Source organism: Cynocephalus volans, chromosome 9, assembly GCF_027409185.1.
Source record: "Cynocephalus volans isolate mCynVol1 chromosome 9, mCynVol1.pri, whole genome shotgun sequence".
Lineage (NCBI taxonomy): Eukaryota > Metazoa > Chordata > Mammalia > Dermoptera > Cynocephalidae > Cynocephalus > Cynocephalus volans.
The window spans coordinates 113356161-113376982 of record NC_084468.1 but is presented as its reverse complement, the minus strand read 5'-3'; the positions used below and the strand labels follow the sequence as shown (position 1 = coordinate 113376982).

General features: G+C 36.3%; 1 protein-coding gene across 1 annotated transcript in view; it reads left to right on the top strand.

The window, feature by feature from the left end:
* Nucleotides 1–20822, top strand: part of SCLT1 (sodium channel and clathrin linker 1) — a 226989-nt gene that overhangs the window by 123948 nt on the left and 82219 nt on the right. The window contains exons 13-16 of the mRNA XM_063108441.1: nucleotides 2515–2613; nucleotides 6663–6734; nucleotides 10486–10560; nucleotides 12803–12948. Of these exons, the coding sequence (XP_062964511.1) occupies nucleotides 2515–2613; nucleotides 6663–6734; nucleotides 10486–10560; nucleotides 12803–12948 (392 nt within the window). The remainder of the gene's footprint in view (nucleotides 1–2514; nucleotides 2614–6662; nucleotides 6735–10485; nucleotides 10561–12802; nucleotides 12949–20822) is intronic.

Here is a 20822-nt window from a genome sequence, read left to right as displayed (position 1 = left end):
TAAGAAAACTAGTAAACATTCATAAATAATAAAGTGCCAAACATTCTCCAACATGACCTAATAGTAGGGAAATCAATAGCTGCAGAATAAATGCATGAAAATGAAATTGCTACTCTCTTAATAGACATACTATCTCTTGGATGGTAAAACTTAATATAAAGTATGATAAAATGTCAATCCTTTCCCAAAACTAATATATAAATATCAGACTTTTCTTATGTCCCCAATCCCGATGTAACCAATCTTCATCCCCTGTAGTATCATACTTTTTAAAAATCTGTTATAGTACTTTACTGCAGTATACCATATATTTTATTCAGTTGAGTCAAATGAATCTTATTCATCTTTATTTCCTCTTCACTGCCTACACAATTACTCTAATAGAGCAGAAACTTAATTGACAGAATTAAATTTAGCTTTAAAGATTTATTAACTGCAGTCTTCATTTCATTTTTCTTTTTTTTAACCTCAAACAATTATGATTCCTATGCTATCACATACTGTGTTTTTTGTCTTATACCCCTTCTATATGAATGATATATAGTTTATAGAAGTCACAGTGTAGATAGATTTTTTTTTAATGTTGCTGCCTCCCTTGTATAGAGCTCGTTATCATGAATTCATTTACCAACATTTATTGAATGCTATAATATATACAGACTACTCTGCTGGGAAATATTGGGAGGGGGGTACAAAGGAAATCCTTTATTTTGTTTATGTTTCCTTTTTTACATGGTGGAGGGTTCTCCAACAGAGCTACTAAGAACAGAATATAGGTTGGATATTAAGAAGCTAATAAGAAATAAAAAAGAAATAATTATCCAACTCAAACTGTGGGAATGCAATGGTACTTGTCATGCCTCTCAGCTAATCTTCCCATCTGTGATCTGAATACTGTCTCTTAGCATAGTTAAAAGGCACACAATAGACATAACGTGCTTGGAAATTGTTCTAAACACCTAAGTTAGCTAGAAGAATTGACAGGACAAAATTGTTTATCTCTACCCTCTGAAACCTGGTTGTACAAACACTCTTAATGTCAGATCACTAAAAATGAACATCTATGTGGAGCACAATGGACAGAGAAGGTAGTAGGGATCTCATTGCCTGTCCCCCCAAATCTTGTCACTCAGGTCCTAAGTCAACAGACCCTCACAGAGATTGTCTGTGGATAAAATATTAAGCTCCTTCTTGACTCATTGCTTAATTGCTAGAGGGTTCCCATCTTCATTTGTTTGTTCAAAGATAAGAGTCCTCTCAACTGATCATACAAACAGGCAGGAAGCACAGCCTAGTTCCCCTTTCCTCATTGTCCCATTCTCCCCTCAAGGTTGTTATATAACAGCAGCTGTTACTTCTTACTAGCTTACTTATTTAAGCTAGAGGAAATTTATTAAAAAACAATTTTTTAAAAAAAGATGAGAATGTATGTGGTATCTTGGAAGATGATGGGATCTGTGCAAAGGGCCACTTATCTGTTGATGAAAAAAGAAATTCTATCTGCCCTAATTGGAGAAGTTCCGAGCTCAGAAAGATGTTTGGGTTAGAGATGTAAATTTGGGAATTGTCAATATACAAATGATTTTTAAAACCATGACATCTGATTAGACCACCAAGGGATGGACATAGATGGAGAACAGGACCAAGAACTGAGCCTTGGGTAGCTCAGTTTTAAGAGGCTCAGGAGAAGAGGAAGAATCAGCAGTGCAGACTGAAAAGGAATTATCAGTGAGGGAGCAGGAAAATCAAAACTATGGTGCACTGAAAGCCAGATGAAGAAGGTAAAACAAGAAGAAAGTCATCAATTATCTCATGCTGCTTGTAAATCAAATAAGTAGTGAAAATTGACTCATAGATAATCAGATCAGTATGGAGGTCATGGTGGCAAAAGCCTGATTGGACAGAGTGTAAAAGAGAATGGGAGGAAAAGTGTTGGAGATAAGCAAGTTTTAGAGGACTTTTGCTCCACAGGGAAGCAAAGAAATGGGGCATGACTAACAACTGAACTAGGATTATGGCAATATTTTTTTGGCGGGAGATGGAAATGATCGGAGGGATAGCAACACATCAAAGAGACAAAATAGGTGGTGTCTGCAATGATCGAGGTGCTGAGGTGATGAGGGACATAATTTGAATAATACCAAATAATGGAAAGTAAAGGAAATCCAAGATACTTTTCCAAGGATATAATACCTAGATTTGATGACTGACTTGTATAGGGACTTGAAGGAGAAGGAAAATTAAAAAATGGTTCTGGTGCTAAGGATTTCCAGCTGCAGAGATTAGAAGAGTGATGGAAACACTGGTGGAAATAAATGCAAAAAGGACAGGTTTTTAGTTAGGACAAGGGCAGGTGAGGAGTTTTGGGAAAATAAATAGCAAGGTTTTCAAGTGTCCCGGAAGTTTAGAATAAGATGTTTACTTTAAAGAGAGTGATGAGTGGATAGGTTTTTACCATTATTGTCTTTACTGATAATAATGTGATCTATAACATGAAATGATTGTTTTCTGAAGGCTCTGCTTGAGGAGAAGCAAAAAGAAGAAGTTATACAGAAAATGAAAGAAAAAATTTCTCAGCTTCTACAAGATAATGCCATAAGAACCAAGAAAGAAGTAAGGGATTTTTAATTATATTTAAAATTCAAAATTTGTCACAACTAAATACTGCTAAATATTTTTAAATTAATGTACTTGCCTACATATTCATAAAGATTTTATATGAAATTATTAACATAAATGGTTAGAAAAAAATGTTCCTTTCCTTTGAAATGAGCTTCTGTAGTATATTGAGATATACTATATAGTCCTCCATTAGATAAAATAAAGGTGTTCATTTTTTTTCTTACCTGTATTTTTCTGTGGGCAATATTATTTCTGTCCTAGGTGAACTGCTATTTTAAACTGATTTTTAAAAGTCTCATCAGTTTAAAAAAAAAAAGTTAACGTGTTTGCTTTCTCCCAAGCAACTAAATGGTAGAGTATTCCTACAAAGCCACTGTAAAACATTTTTTCCTGCAAAAGTATTTCTTAGAAATCTATTACTTTGTCACTGTCTGACTGAAATTAGATAATTTCCCAAGATGAAATTTCCAATTTGAGGCAGAGTCCAAACTAAAGCCTGGGCTTTTTTATTTCTAATCTTCTATATCCTTTCTGCAGGAACCTTGTTCCATTCATGGAGTTGAGAATATTTTAACTTTGGACCATAGCCTAAAATATTCTTGATGATGTATTTTTAAAATAGATATTAATAATTTTTTGTCTTTTAATGATAAAAATGTTTTATCAAAGTACTCATGGTATGAGCATTCCTCCAATTATATTTTCTAATTCTAAAATAAACTCATTGATTTTAAGGTTGATGGAGTTGTCTTTTGCATGAACTTTTAAATAATAGTGTAATTTTTGAAAAGTGTTATCTCTATATTCATTCCAAACATCTCTGTAAACATGAGTATTCATCTGCCCCCTAAAATATAATAATTAACGTATCTACATAGTCCTACCAGGCATTTGAAGCTCAACATGTTTGAAACTGAACTTGCTCTCTTGCTCCCAAATCTTTCCTTCCTCATCTGTTCCCATTGATTTCCTGCACCCATCCTTTTTCCCTGCTATTCCAGCTATTCTCTCAAGAGGTATTTATTGAGCACTTCCAGGAGCCAAGCATTTTGCTGGGTCCCTGCCCCTCAGAGTTCCACACTGTTGCCAAGTTGATTTTTTTAAGTAAACTTTTTTCGTTATTATTAACAGTAATACATGCTCATTGTGAAAAGGAATAGAAAATATATAAAATTATGTAAAAGAAAATTAAAGTCACAACCCAGAGATAACCACTATTTTCAGCATTGTTCTTTGAATTTTCATTTAATACCGAATTATCCGTGGTATGTATGAAACAAAACTACATACACCAACCTGTGAATAGTGCTAAGCCTAGAAAGTAGAATAATGAGGAACATGTCACTTTCTACATTGTATATTTCTGCAGTGTTTGGAATTCCAAAGTGTAGGTATTTTTCATAAGCAAACAACATATATATCTGTTTATATATTATTTCTTTTAGAGAATATATAATATATATTTGCTTATATCCATTTACAGTTTAAAATATATTTGAAAATTTGTTTTTGAAATTTTTCATCTGTGTTGGTGATAACTGCCCTATTTATTACAGGTATTTGTTACAAGCAACACCCCACTCTCACCAATTTTCTGTATTAGTCCATTTCTGTTGCGGTAGTATATAAAGAAACAATATTTATAGATAAATATATAAAATATAATGTTGCAAATAAACTACAAGTTGCAAAAGATAAAAAAAACAAACAAAACGATATTTATTGCTTATGGTTTTGAAGGCTGGGAAGTCCAAAGTGCAAGGAGCACATCTGGTAAGGGTCTTGTTGGTAGTGACTCTCCACAGCCATACAGGGTTTCACATGGCAAAATGGCTGAACAGAGAAAGAGAGCTTCTCATGTGCCCTCCTTTTAAAACCATCGGAACCATGCTCATAACCACCATTAAACCATCAATGGATTAATCCATTGAGTAGGGTATGGTCCTTATGATCTAATCATGTCTTCAAGACCCCAGCTTTCAATTTCCATAATAGGATTTTCCACCCTCTTAACACTGTCACCATGGGGGTTAAGTTTCTAATACCTGGAGCTTTGGGAGACACAATTCAATCCATAGCACTCACAGATATGTTTATTTGCTCACATAACAAAGGTTTACATTTTGTTTCATCTGATACTTGCCCTAGAAAATTGCCTATAAACTTTGGAGCATAGAAGGTCATTGATGATATACCATCAGTGTCAATAGTTCTACACAATCGTTTTAAAAAAGAAAAAAAAGTATGAATAGTTTAATTCACCTGGATTTGCCAGAATTATATTAAAAATATTTCAAAATATGTACCCTACTTTTATCATAAACTGTGAAGTTAGCTGCATCATTTCTGGATGCTAAAAAGAACAATTTTAGAAATTATGTGAGACATAGACATGACTGGGCTTATATGAATCAAAATTTTTACATGATAGGGGCATTTATGACTTAATTTCTCCATGCCTCAGTCTTTGTCATCTGTAATGGGATTAATAACTACCTTTTTGTATTGCTGTAAAAATTAATGAGATAATACACATAAAGTACTCTGAACAGTACCTGATACAATGTTCCTCAGTAAATGCTAGCTGTGATCATTATTGATTCATAAACAGAATAGATTGATCCTTAATATAATTATGCATAGGAAAAGTCTCTAAATCAAACTATAACATAAAATAGAGCTAAAATGCACCCACATATAATATGTTTGGCAAATCTTCAAAAAGATAACATATTAATTAACCAAATAAAGTAAAGGCGGTGTTGTAAATGTTCTAAAGAAGGTTTATACCTTATTTGAGAAATAATCCATTTTATAAGATGCTAGAAAATTTCCAAAGACCTTTGGCTCATAAAAGTTTACTGATGACATGCCATCAGTATCAATATCAGTATTCCTCACAGTCCTTTTAAAAAGCATGAATAGTTATTAGGAAAAAATTATTGTCACAGGAGCCATCCTGATGAGATGTGACTAATTCAACAAAATACTCTGTGTGCATAAATCATGCTATTTCTGAAGATATATAAATGCTAATTCAAATAAGGGTGTCCTTAAAAAGTAATTTGCTTAGCACTGGGTTGTGATGTGCATTATAAAAATATTTTTCTATTTGTAAAAGTGCTTTAAAAGTTATTAATTACATTTTCAGTGTGTGATTCTGTTTTTCTCTTGACTTGCTCTTCAGCAGCAGTGCTCAAAGTGTTGTTCAGGGAGTCCATGAGGTCACACCAACTTTCATAATGATAATAAGACTTCATTTGCTTTGTTTTACTCTCATTCTCTCACGAGCGTGCAGAGTTGTTTTCTGAAGGCTGTGTAATATGCAGCAACACAACTGGTTGAATACAGAAGCAGATATGAGAATCTAGCTGTCTTCTTTTTTTTTTTCCTGACCAGTAAGGGGATCGCAAACCTTGGCACGGTGTGGTCTGCACCACACTCTGCCAGTGAGCTCACCGGCCATCCCTATGTAGGGTTCAAACCCTCAGCCTCAGCGTTATCAGTTCCACACTCTCCCAAGTGAGCCACAGGGCCAGCCATAGCTGTCTTCTGTTCAGGCAAATGTTAGAGAGATTTATCAAAAATGTAAAATAATGTTACTCTTCTCAAAAATTTTTAGTTTTAAAGGATATGCTTATTTTTCTTTAAAATATGTTATTTATGTTAACAGGTAATGATTTTAATTATTGTTTTTAAAGCGATTAAAAGTAAGTGTTTTTAAATTTTCTCAGTCTTTATTTCTAATATGGTGAATATTAATAGAAAGAACTCATTTTAAGCAAAAGCTCTTTGTGTAATATAAAAGTGTCCCAAGACCAAAATTTTGACAACTGTTGTGCTTTTGCATATATCATCCTATTTGCTGTCCTTCCACTCTCATCACAAATTCTTGGCGCTTTATTAAATGTGTGCTTATTTATCATTTATGCCCTGAGTTATAATTTTATTTTTTTTATCAAAATTATCCTAAATGTTTTATGAGATATTTATCATTTTTATTATAGGCCTAAATAATTTGCAAATATCTTAATTTGCAGGTTATAAACACAACAAAACAATATAATGTACAGATTTCTCGATTAACAGAAGAACTTTCTGCCCTGCAAATGGTATGTTAGACAACTATATTGATATTTTCTTCTAAATATTGCTTACTTTAAAGGCCAAGATATATATTATTGGGCATTTGTTCATTCAAAAGATACTCATTAAACCAGGACCTATGCTAAGTGCTAGAAAAAAAGTGAAAAATCCAGATAGACATATTTTCTACAGTTTTGTGGCTTATGATCTAGTAGGAAAGATAGATTTATCTTTATCACATGTATCACATTTTACCATAATCACCTGTCTTCAACAGAGAACACACAGGGTGCTATTGAAGCACCCACCTGCAGTTCCTACTGTATACTGGGTTCATCTGGGAGACCAGGGAGAAAGAGAAAGTATGTATAACAGTGAGAAGGAAAAACAGATAGGAAAGCTTCCCGAAAGAAATGAAGTATGAGTAGGCAAGGAGGGGAGCGGACAAGAGTACTTGTGTGACTATAGGTGGGATTAGAAATATAAATTTAACTTCAAGGTTTTATGAAATGAAATATAATAACCTTCCTTGAAGGAGAATAAAAACACAAAAATTTCCAGGAATTGGGAAGATATTTACAACTTCACAAACTCTCTTTTCTGTATTGCTATATCACTTTTAATCCCTATTAGAAAATTTAGCAATGAATTACGTCTTGTAATAAATATCACGCATGTTCTGTGTATGTTGAGCACACACTGTCTCTCTCCATGAAAATCCTATCTCTCCAAGTAGATTGTAAAGACCTCCAAGCAGAAGAGTCTTATGTCTTTATTTTTCCCAGTTGCCTAGTAAAGTGTTTATCAAAGATTTCTGGGGGTTTTTTTGGTGGCTGGCTGGTATGGGGATCCAAACCCTTGACCACAGTATATTTTTAAATATTTATTTATTGACTGAACAATACTTAAATACCTCTGAAAGTGGTATCACATGTTTTCCACATTCTATAAACTTTGTAGTGTACATGACAAGACCTTAGTCATTGTGTATAGGTCATGAATGTAATAGAACAAGGAGCAGTGTTACTTGTTTTTTTAAGACTAATCAAGTGCAGTAGTGAGAAGGGCAGGAAAAAGTAGAACAAGGATCTGTTCAATCTGTAACTGACTGAACAATCAATTGATATAACTCACTACCTTTGGATCAGCCCAGTATTACTTTTGATTTGTTTAATATCATTTGTTTTAATGATGTAGAAACATTAAGCGAAATTAATGGGATGCAGTATGGCCAACTAGTCATGTTCTTTGTATTGCACGTTTTGCTTCTTTTTCTATCACCGTGTCATTTTGCTTGTTCTCTTTTATGGGCGGATTAGCTATGAAAAGATTCACATTTTTGTGGAAGAAGAGGAGAAAAAGGGTTCTACCCCAGTTCAAGATCACTTAATGAATTATAAACTCAGCATGGGCAAAAACATTTGTTCTTTCTGTTTTTCCAGAGAAACGAGGCCTGGCTAAGAGCTGCAGGGATTTTTTAAAACAATTGTTAGCTGTGTAAAAATCAGAGCTATATTAAACTCACTTTAGAGTATAAACATTATGACAATTTCAGTTTATTACAAAAGGTGTTTCTTATGCTTTATAATAAACAATTCTACCTCAAAGATAAGTAATTTTTCTAAAGATATGAAATATCATCTGATGTCATGTTGGTTTTATAGGAAAAACTGTACTGTCTAATTGAAAAGTGAAGTGTTAAGTATGTTAGAAAATATGTTCAAAGAAAGGCATGTTCAGCTACTTTAAAAAGCAGATTTTGTCAGAAAATGTAGGTTGCAATTTGAAGCATAATAACCTGATGCCTGCTCTTATTTTCTTTTATTAAGTAGCAATTTTACCATCTATATATAAAGATTAAGTCCTGGGGAGAAAGTTAAACATACTTTAGCTAACCCAAAATTAAGTTATGCTTGCAGGAAGCAGAAGAACTTGTATTTCAGGATAGTGTACAGATTTTTTCATAGGTTAAGAAAAGGCCAGAGCCAGTATATTCCAAGCCACATGTCTCCCTTTGAAGACCAACACACACCTAACAGCCTTTATTTTCTCCTGCAAGGTATAGTTTCTCTTAAGAGTACTCAAGGTTTTAACTCTACCATGTAGCAGTTTGCTATTAATCTATAGCAATGAGAAAGAATAGTTATAAAATGCCAAAATTTATAGAAGTAAAATGAAATATTCATTATGATCATTTCTTTGATCCATGAATTTTTTCGAAGTCTATTTTTGAATTTCTAAAAGCACAAGGATTTAGACTGTCTTATTATTGATTTCTAATTTGGTTACATATGGGCCACAGATCATGGTGTACATGATATTGATTCTTAATATTTGTTGATACTTCCTTTATGGGGTATGATTTTGGAAATACTCTATGATTACTTGAAAAATATGTATCATTTTGTCATATTTTCCACCAAAGGTAGGCATGTCAGTGGTGATTAGCATGTATCTCTAAAAATCTTTTAATGATGATATTTAATGTTTGCTTTAATATAGTGCATTTCTAATAGAATTAGTACAATAATTTTCTATACATGTTTCAGTTCTTCTGTCTGATTTTATCTCTGTTACCCCAGGTTAACCAAATATTCTTTCGGTATCATCATTTATCAGTGAAATGGTGGATTGGTTGGAGAAGATTTTATAGTATACTTATAACATGCCTTTTTTTATATGCCACTTGCCAGAACCAGAAGTGTGATCCAACTTTGCAGTTAACTCCTCTCACGCGATTTTTTTAATGTTAATGTTATGAACAAGAAGAAATTCCAAATGTAGCACCATGAAACTACTTTTTCATAGTTAAGCAGCTTACTATATGAACATATATGGAACATTAAAGTTGTATTTCTTATACACTAAGGGTTCTATTATAAAAAGATATTAAATTTAAATTTGTCATCTGATTTGTAATATAGGGTTAAAGATCTTCATTATAATCAGAGGTGATTAACTTTGACCCCAGTTTAGAAGCTTTAAAATGTAAAAATATATTGAAATATACTTCTGTAAAATAAAGTTATGAGAAAGACAGTTGAATATCAGTAGTGTACTGTCAGCAAAGCAGCTTCATCCAAAGCATGATTCTCAATTAGGAAAAAATAGCCATACCCATCCTCAAAAATAAACAAATGGATAAAAACAAATAATTGTGAAGAAATAATAATCGTAATGATTTTTTTGGTTTTAATCTCATTAGCAAAATATTAGTTTTACTAATTGATATGCTTCATAAATTTATTGATTAATACCTGTTGAGCAGAAATGTTTTGTGTTCATGCTAGTAAACATTTTTAGTATTTCCTTTGGCTGTTTGTAAGTTTTGCAAAGAAGAAATTAACTCTTTCAGGATGTATACACCCATGCGCCCTTTAGGTAACCAGGTAATGTGCCACTACTTAAGCTAGTCCTATGTCCCCTTTTCAAAATATTTGATAAGAGTATATGAAAAGAAAAACTGTAGTGTGAAGGAGGGGCTTCATCTGTGTATTTTTTTTTTCTCCCTGAAATCTCCCAACTTCTGACCTTTACCTAGTCCGTATAATTAGAACTCCTTGGCATCCTATAGCTGGAAGCTAAAACCTTGAGATAGGTAGTTCTTTTAGATTAACTTTTGTTTAGTTTTGGTTTTTTATCATTATGAACTTACTGTGTCAATAAGGTAACTGTGATATTCCTGTATGAACAAATCACTTTACTTCTCCATTTTTTCCCCATTTTTCTTAAGGTTTTACCAAATGTATTTATTTACAATATGACTTGAATTTATAGGAGTGTGCCGAAAAACAAGGCCAAATCGAACGTGCCATTAGGGAAAAAAAAGCGGTGGAAGAAGAACTAGAAAAGGTAAAAAGAAAAAAGAAATAATAAGTACCTAAAACCCAGCTGCAAATATTCAGCATTACTGTCTGCTTTCATCACACTATCTACTAGCAACCCCTATATATCTAAGTATTCTCCTGGTGAGTGTTTTTATTTCTTGGAGTATATTCAGAGTCTGCCTTTAAATACTGGTCTTGACTGCATATGTTTCTTTCAAAGAGTGGCCATATTCTTTGAACTTCGTACTTAAAAGTATAAATTTTATGAAGTAGCTACATTTCTTGTTTAAACCTCATCCCAATAGTAAATTTCATTTTGTCTTTCTTTTCTTTTTGAATTTTATGCCAGCTCTTATTGGGCTTAGGCCATTTATAAACATAAGTATATATAACCAGAAAGTTATAACATTGCTATGATTTTTACCCTTTAAAAGTATAGATTTTTATTTTGTAGTTAGGAAAAATATTTACCACAATGATATTTTAGAAAAGCTATTGGGAGAGAGACTTCTCCTGATAGTTTAAAATTTATTTCTTACATACTTTTGTATTAGCAGTAAATATCCTTTTAAAGTGCCTTGGGAAAAGAAAGGGAGACCAAATTTGATTGAGAACTTACTTTGTTTTAGGTGTTGTAATAGTAATCTTCATAGAGAGGTTAAGTGACTTAACCAATGTTAAAAAAATAACAAATAATAGCTTTTCTTCAAAAATCAAATTCTGATGCTATGTAGCTTAAAAATCATGTGATATATCTATATTATCAACATGGAAAAATTATGATAATATTGTATTGTAAAAGAGTAATTTACAAAGCAGAACATATTGTACAATCCCATTTGTGGAAGAAAAATGTATACTTGTGTTCAAAATAGGACTTTATGGGCCGGCCCCGTGGCTCACTCAGGAGAGTGTGGTGCTGGTAGCGCCAAGGCTGCAGGTTCAGATCCTATATAGGGATGGCCAGTGCGCTCACTGGCTGAGCGTGGTGTGGACGACACCATGCCAAGGGTTGTGATCCCCTTACCGGTCAGAAAAAAAAAAAAAAAAATAGGACTTTATGGTCATCAGTGTCCTGCAAGGTGGATCCCTTCTGAGTTTCCATCTGTCACATTTAGATGTCCTGCTATGCATCAAGGTTTGGGATAAGTTTTTTAACATCACATGACATAGGTTAAAGAATAGCTTTTATTAGGGAAATCTAGAGGTTACAAGACTAAAGGCAACAGCAAAGAGTAGGCAAAGCTCCCTGTTTTCCCACTGTCCCACAGACCAGCATACTGAGGTCAAAATAGTACTGGGACTATAGTATAGGCCAGTATTTCAGTAGCAGAACATTGATGTGCTGATATTCTACCTTTTTATAAAGCAGGAGTGACAAAGCAGTCTTGCCAGTGGAGAAGACACAGGCAAGATGAATTTGGAGGAAGTCTGGATTTGGAGGAAGCTGTGGGTAGGATTCTTCCAAAAGTGTGAGCTTCCTACCACCAGGAGATCTTAGGTCTCTTCGGATGTTACAGCCCCCAACTGTGAGAAGAAGCTTAGTCTCATGGGAAGCTGAGGTTGGCTGGGGGACAGGGAACCCCCATTTCAGCTAGATCCTTGTCCAGGTAACCCAGAGTGATATTCAGGAGTCACTTTCAAATAGTTCTACTAATTGTACCACAGTATGTACAGATTGAGCATCCCTTATCTGAATATGCTTGGGACCAGAATTGTTTTGAATTTCGGATTTTTCAGATTTTGGAATATTTGCACATACTTGGTTGAGCATCCCTAATCCAAAATCAGAAATGCTCCAATGAGCGTTTCCTTTGAGTGTCTTGTTGGTACCCAAAAAGTTTCAAATTTTGGAGCATTTTGTGTTTTGGATTTTCGGATTAGGGACACTCAACCTGTGTCTTTATTTTTGAATATCGAAATAGAGAATTGTCTTGAAAAGTGTCCATCAAAGAATCACTACGTTGACATTTAGAATATTTTTTTAACTTCAGCTCCTTTACATCTCTATATTATTTGAATAGCTTACAATCAGCACAAATAACTTCAAAAAGCAAACATTATTATTTTATATGTCAGTTTTCAGCATTTTGTTTTGAATATGTGAAATGACCAGAATTAATTATTGATATGTTTAAATATGTTACGGTATGGAGCAGATGACTATGGCTTTTTATTTCTCCTTATTGATTTCAGTTTGTAAACTGTATAATTCATTAAGACAGTTTCCTTCTGTAAGGTAATATACAAATAAGGCTCTTCTGCAGATTTATCATGATGGCAGAGGAAATGAAAATGATTACAGAAAACTGGAAGAAATGCACCAAAGATGCCTAGTTGCAGAGCGTTCAAAAGATGATCTCCAGCTAAGACTTAAGAAAGCAGAAAATACAATAAAACAACTTGAAATTAAGTAAGTTTTTTTTTTGGATTTTCTGTGATAACTCACAGGCAGATATTCTACCTTTTTTTTTTTTTTTTTTTTGTTGGGCTCAATATATCTTATGTTGAAAAAAAATTTTTAGAACCAAATATAATATTTTTCAAGATTATTTCTGAAAATTATTTTCGGGAAGAGAAGGTATAACAGTAGTATGCCACTTTATTTTAAACATACTTTCTGGCAGTTAAATAGGAGGTTCTTGAGATTGTTTTTTTCATACTAACCATGCAGTTATTATAGTAGTCTGCTTATAATTATTGCTTTTATACTGTTTATGCTTAGTATATTTCTTGTGGTATTGAATACTCTGTAATGATCCATCATGTTTATTTACTACATTATCTATAAAAATGACAAACATAATATGGCATACCCATTCTGAATATTCTTCTACCTTTTTCCCCCAGTGTGTTAAAGACAATTTTATTTCTTTAAAATATATACTAATATATTACTAAATTACTTAATGAAGTTTTTTTTAAAAGGATATCATGTAGATTAATTTCATAAATCTAGGAGAGTTTCAAGATGGCGGCGGCTGCGGCGGCTGGCGCGGAGTAGCTGAGGTGGAAAAGGTGGCCACTGGGCCTCAGGCAGCCGGGAAACTTGTGGACCTTCCTCTGGCCATCTCTTAAGGGAGGACTGCTGCTGCTGGCCGGTCGTGGGGGCTCAACGCCACTTTGCCCCCGGCAGGAGAGGCTGCCTCATTTACCAGCAACAGCTTTGAAGTGTGGAGCAGGAAAAGAACTGATTCTTAGCTGCAAAAGCGAGTCTTGAAACAGGGAACACGGCGCCAGGGCTGCTGTGGATGCAGCCAGGATCCCGGAGGCTGGGGCCGCACTGAAGGCGGCCAGCTGCCCTATTCAGGATTCGAGGTTTCAGGCCGGCATTAAAGAAGATTCCTGGGAGTGCCCGAGCGGCGCCGCGACTGAACAGCCCGAGGCGGCAGCGCCGAGAACACGGAAGGCAACAAACCAGAGACAGAGCGAGCGCCCGACCTGGCACAGCACTGTGAGTGATCCCTGGCATAGCTCTGTTCGGGGGATGGTTGCCCACCCGGCTCCCGCCTGCACCACCAGGCCACTCATTGCCCCAGTGCTGCCTCCATTTTCCCAGGTGCGGGCAGCTCCGCCCTGATCGGCCATCACTGAGCCCATTTGCTTGGCCTGGCGCGGGGCTTTCCGGACCCTGCGGGCCGGCCTCCTCTCCCACTCCCTCCGCGGTTCTCTGGCGGGGCTTGGGGTGTGGGGCGTCCCGACCAGTGTTGGGAGGGCTAGGAAATACGGGCGGGCCGACTGTCACTCCACCACACCCTGGACTCCGGCCCGGTAAACTTCCTGTTACTGGGAGGCAGATACCATCTCTGCGACCACCAGTTTGGAAAAAAGCCTAACGAATTTCTGGTTGGGAATAGTGTGGTAGGAGAGTTCCCAGGTCCGCTAGAACCTGCCGGAGAGCAGGCTGCAGGCGGGCACTAGACTCGGTTTATACCGGCGGGATACAAAGGTGAACAAGACCCGAGAAAGATCTACACAGTGCTACAAAGGCACCCAGAGAGACCGGTCGTCTGTGCCTAGCAGAAACCTGGTAGACTTCCTGGGCGAGGCGGTGCTGAGCAGGGTCTTGAAGGCCCAGCTGATAGACGAGGGGTGCAGAAGACACACCCCAGCCCAGCACAGTGTGCACAGAGGGGGGAGACGTGCGACCAGGGAGGCGGAGACTCGACAGAAACCACACACCCGGTGGGGTCGCCACTGCACGATCTAACAGCCTGGGCCAGAGCACACGGAACGGGGAGAAGTCCTGTACAGAAAGTGAAAGCTCAACAGAGATCACACACCCTGTGGTGCGTGATCCACCAGCCCAGCAGAGTACAAGCTGACCAGAAAGGTGGATCCCCGGAGAAGCCCAAGACCCGAGGCAACCACACACACAAGACACTAGAGGCCAACTGAGCAGTCACGGCGGGAGCCATACCAAATTGGCAACCACAGCAACATCCTAGTTAGTCATTAGTCTCAAACCGGTGGACTGTGAAACCCCCTGCCACAATGAATAAACACCAAAAAAAAGACACCAGAAATACAAAAAATCAAGAAAGTACACCACCAAAAGTTAATAAATCTCATACTCTAGATCCTATAGAACAAGAAGCCCTTGAAATAACTGACAAGGAATTTCGAGTGATAATTCTAAGGAAACTGAATGAGATACAAGAAAACTCAGCTAGACATCATGATGAAATGAGGAAAAGTATACAGGATCTGAAAGAGGAAATATACAAGGAAATCAATGTCCTGAAAAAAAATGTAGCAGAACTTGCTGAACTGAAGAAGTTATTCAGCGAAATAAAAAACACAACGGAGAGTTTAACCAGCAGGCTTGTCGAAGTTGAAGAGAGAACCTCTGAACTTGAAGATGGGCTGTTTGAAATAACACAAGCAGACAAAAAGAAAGAAAAAAGAATCAAGGACATGGAAGAAAATCTGAGAGAGATATCAGACAACCTCAAGCGCTCAAATATCCGAGTCATGGGTATTCCAGAAGGGGAGGAAAATGGAGATTCCATTGAAAACATATTCAACAAAATAGTGGCAGAAAACTTCCCAGGTATAGGAAAAATCACAGATCTTCAGATCCAGGAAGCTCAACGATCTCCAAATGTATTCAACCCAAAAAGGCCTTCTCCAAGACATGTCATAGTCAAATTGGCAAAACTCAGAGACAAAGAGAGAATCTTAAAAGCTGCAAGAGAGAAGCGTCAAATCACCTATAAGGGAGCCCCAATCAGGTTAACATCAGACTTTTCATCACAAACCCTAAAAGCTAGAAAGGAATGGGATGATATTTTCAAAATACTAAAAGACAAAGATTGCCAGCCAAGAATACTCTACCCTGCAAGGCTATCCTTCCGAAATGAGGGGCAAATAGTATATTTCTCAGACAAACAAAAACTGCGGGAGTTCACTACCACAAGACCACCCTTACAAGAAATCCTCAAGGGAGTACTGGGTTTGGTTCCTGAAAAATAACTACCACTGCCATAAAAACCTAAGAAAAATCTAAACCCGCTAGTACAATAAAAATGGCATTCATGAAGAGAAAACAAGCTAACAAAAACACTATCTACAACCTAAGGAACCAACAAACAAAGAAACCAAACAGTAAATCAGAAAGCAAGGAACAAAAGACACCTAAGACAACCAAACAACCAATAAAATGCTAGGAATAAATCAACACCTTTCAATAACAACTCTTAATGTTAAAGGCTTAAATTCCCCAATTAAAAGACACAGACTGGCTGACTGGATCAAAAAGCAGGACCCAACTATATGCTGCCTACAAGAGACCCACCTCACCCATAAAGATTCACACAGACTAAGAGTGAAAGGATGGAAAAAGATTTACCATGCAAACAGAAAAGAAAAACGAGCTGGAGTGGCTATTCTTATATCTGACAAAATAGACTTTAAACTAAAAACCATAAAAAGAGACAATGAGGGACACTACTTAATGATAAAAGGACTGATCCATCAAGAAGACATAACAATCATAAATATGTACGCACCCAATGTTGGAGCAGCCAGATTTATAAAACAAACTCTATTAGACCTAAAGAAGGAAATAGACACTAATACCATAATAGCAGGGGACCTGAACACTCCACTGTCAATATTAGACAGATCATCTAGGCAAAGAATCAGTAGAGAAACACAAGATCTAAACAAGACTCTAGACCAATTGGAATTGGCAGATATCTACAGAACATTCCACCCAACAACCTCAGAATATTCATTCTTCTCATCAGCACATGGATCATTCTCCAGGATAGATCACATATTAGGTCACAAATCAAGTCTCAATAAATTCAAAAAAATTGGAATTATCCCATGTATCTTCTCAGACCACAATGGATTAAAACTAGAAATTAATAACAAACAAAACTCTGGAAACTATACAAACACATGGAAATTAAACAGCATTCTACTTAATGACATATGGGTCCAAGAAGAAATCAAGCAGGAAATCAAAAAGTTTATTGAAACTAATGAAAACAATGATACATCATACCAAAACCTGTGGGATACTGCAAAAGCAGTATTGAGGGGAAAATTTATTGCATTAAATGCTCACTTCAGAAGAATGGAAAGATGGCAAGTGAACAACCTAACACTTCACCTTAAAGAACTAGAAAAACAAGAACAATCCAATCCTAAAGTTAGCAGACGGAAAGAAATCATTAAGATCAGAGCAGAACTGAATGAAATTGAAAACCAAAAAACAATTCAAAAGATCAACGAATCAAAAAGTTGGTTTTTTGAAAAGATAAATAAAATTGACAAACCATTAGCATGGCTAACAAAAAAAAGAAGAGAGAAGACTCAAATAACAAAAATTAGAAATGAAAAAGGCGATATTACAACTGATTCATCTGAAATACAAGGAATCATTCGAGACTACTATAAACAACTATACGCCAACAAATTTGAAAATCTGGAGGAAATGGATAAATTTCTGGACACACACAAGCTCCCAAAACTGAACCGTGAAGACGTAGAAAATTTGAACAGACCAATAACAATAAAGGAGATTGAAGCTGTTATCAGAAGGCTCCCAACAAAGAAAAGCCCAGGACCAGATGGATTCACAGCAGAATTTTACCAAACATTCAAAGAGGAATTGACACCGATTCTTTACAAACTATTCCAAAAGATTGAAACGGACGCAAATCTCCCAAACTCATTCTATGAAGCAAACATCATCCTGATACCAAAACCAGGTAAAGATATAACCAAAAAAGAAAACTACAGGCCGATATCCTTGATGAATATAGATGCAAAAATCCTCACTAAAATACTAGCAAACAGAATACAGCAACACATACGAAAAATTATTCATCACGATCAAGTGGGATTCATCCCAGGGATGCAAGGTTGGTTCAACATACGCAAATCAACAAATGTGATACACCATATTAATAAACTTAAACACAAGGACCATATGATCATCTCTATAGATGCTGAAAAAGCATTTGATAAAGTTCAGCACTCATTCATGACAAAGACCCTCTATAAGTTAGGTATAGAGGGAAAGTATCTCAACATAATTAAAGCCATATATGACAAACCCACTGCCAATATCATCCTGAATGGGGAAAAGCTGAAAGCTTTTCCTTTAAGAACAGGCACTAGACAAGGATGCCCACTCTCACCACTCCTATTCAACATAGTGTTGGAAGTACTAGCCAGAGCAATCAGAGAAGAGAAGGAAATAAAGGGCATCCAGATTGGAAAAGATGAAGTCAAACTGTCCCTGTTTGCAGATGACATGATCCTATATATCGGACAGCCTAAAACCTCTACAAAAAAACTGTTGGAATTGATAAATGATTTCAGCACAGTAGCAGGATACAAAATCAACACACAAAAATCAGTAGCATTTCTTTTCTCCAATAGTGAACATGCAGAAGGAGAAATCAAGAAAGCCTGCCCATTTACAATAGCCACCAAAACAATAAAATACTTAGGAACTGAGTTAACCAAGGAGGTGAAAAATCTCTATAATGAGAACTACAAACCACTGCTGAGAGAAATTAGAGAGGATACAAGAAGATGGAAAGATATTCCATGCTCTTGGATTGGAAGAATCAACATAGTGAAAATGTCCATACTACCCAAAGTGATATACAAATTCAATGCAATCCCCATCAAAATTCCAAAGACATTTTTCTCAGAAATGGAAAAAACTATTCAGACATTTATATGGAACAATAAAAGACCACGAATAGCCAAAGCAATGCTCAGCAAAAAAAATAAAGCTGGAGGCATAACACTACCTGACTTTAAGCTATACTACAAAGCTATAATAACCAAAACAGTATGGTACTGGCATAAAAACAGACACACTGACCAATGGAATAGAATAGAGAATCCAGAAATCAACCCACACACTTACAGCCATCTGATCTTTGACAAAGGCACCAAGCCTATTCAGTGGCGAAGGGACTGCCTCTTCAGCAAGTTGTGCTGGGATAACTGGATATCGATATGCAGGAGAATGAAACTAGATCCATACCTCTCACCGTATACTAAAATCAACTCAAAATGGATTAAGGATTTAAATATACACCCTGAAACAATAAAACTTCTTAAAGAAAACATAGGAGAAACACTTCAGGAAATAGGACTGGGCACAGACTTCATGAATACGACCCCAAAAGCATGGGCAACCAAAGGAAAAATAAACAAATGGGATTATATCAAACTAAAAAGCTTCTGCACAGCAAAAGAAACAATTAAAAGAGTTAAAAGACAACCAACAGAGTGGGAGAAAATATTTGCAAAATATACATCTGACAAAGGATTAATATCCAGAATATATAAGGAACTCAAACAACTTTACAAGAAGAAAACAAGCAACCCAATTAAAAAATGGGCAAAAGAGCTAAGTAGGCATTTCTCTAAGGAAGATATCCAAATGGCCAACAGACATATGAAAAAATGCTCAACATCACTCAGCATCCGGGAAATGCAAATCAAAACCACATTGAGATACCATCTAACCCCAGTTAGGATGGCTAAAATCCAAAAGACTCTGAACGATAAATGCTGGCGAGGCTGCAGAGAAAAAGGAACTCTCATACATTGTTGGTGGGACTGCAAAATGGTGCAGCCTCTATGGAAAATGGTATGGAGGTTCCTTAAACAATTGCAAATAGATCTACCATACGACCCAGCCATCCCACTGTTGGGAATATACCCAGAGGAATGGAAATCATCAAGTCGAAGGTATACCTGTTCCCCAATGTTCATCGCAGCACTCTTTACAATAGCCAAGAGCTGGAACCAGCCCAAATGCCCATCATCAGATGAGTGGATACGGAAAATGTGGTACATCTACACAATGGAATACTACTCAGCTATAAAAACGAATGAAATACTGCCATTTGCAACAACATGGATGGACCTTGAGAGAATTATATTAAGTGAAACAAGTCAGGCACAGAAAGAGAAATACCACATGTTCTCACTTATTGGAGGGAGCTAAAAATTAATATATAAATTCACACACATACATACACACACACACACAAACCGGGGGGGGGTGGGGGAAGAAGATATAACAACCACAATTATTTGAAGTTGATACAACAAGCAAACAGAAAGGACATTGTCGGGGGGGAGGGGGGGAGGGAGAAGGGAGGGAGGTTTTGGTGATGGGAAGCAATAATCAGCTACAATGTATATCGACAAAATAAAATTAAAAAAAAAATAAATAAATAAATAAAAATAAATCTATGTATACTTTTCAATAATCAATTTGTCTTTTTTTTTTTTTTTCGTGACCGGCACTCAGCCAGTGAGTGCACCGGCCAGTCCTATATAGGATCCGCACCCGCGGCTGCGGCAGGAGCGTCGCTGTGCTCCCAGCGCCGCACTCTCCCGAGTGCGCCACGGGCTCGGCCCTCAATAATCAATTTAAATAATCTGTTCATGTGGTTACTTCTAAAGCAAGCATGCAGAAGAAGCTGGTTTATTCCAGTATGAATTTTCTTCCGCATAGTAAGCAAAGGGTCATACGTGAAGGCTTCTCCCAATACCACAGTCATAGGGTTTCTCTCCCAAGTGTGTACCCATGTGTCTCTTTAGGGAGGAGTATTGAGTAAAAGCATTCCTGCATTTGTTTTAGTTCACATGTTCCCTCTGAAGTATGAGTTTTTCTGTATACAATAAAAAGAGAAATGAGTGAAATCTTCTTTACGTTTCTTATATTCATAAAATCTTTCTCCAGGGTGAATTCTCATGTTACCTAAAGGATTCAGGCACAGAAAACTTCCCCACTGC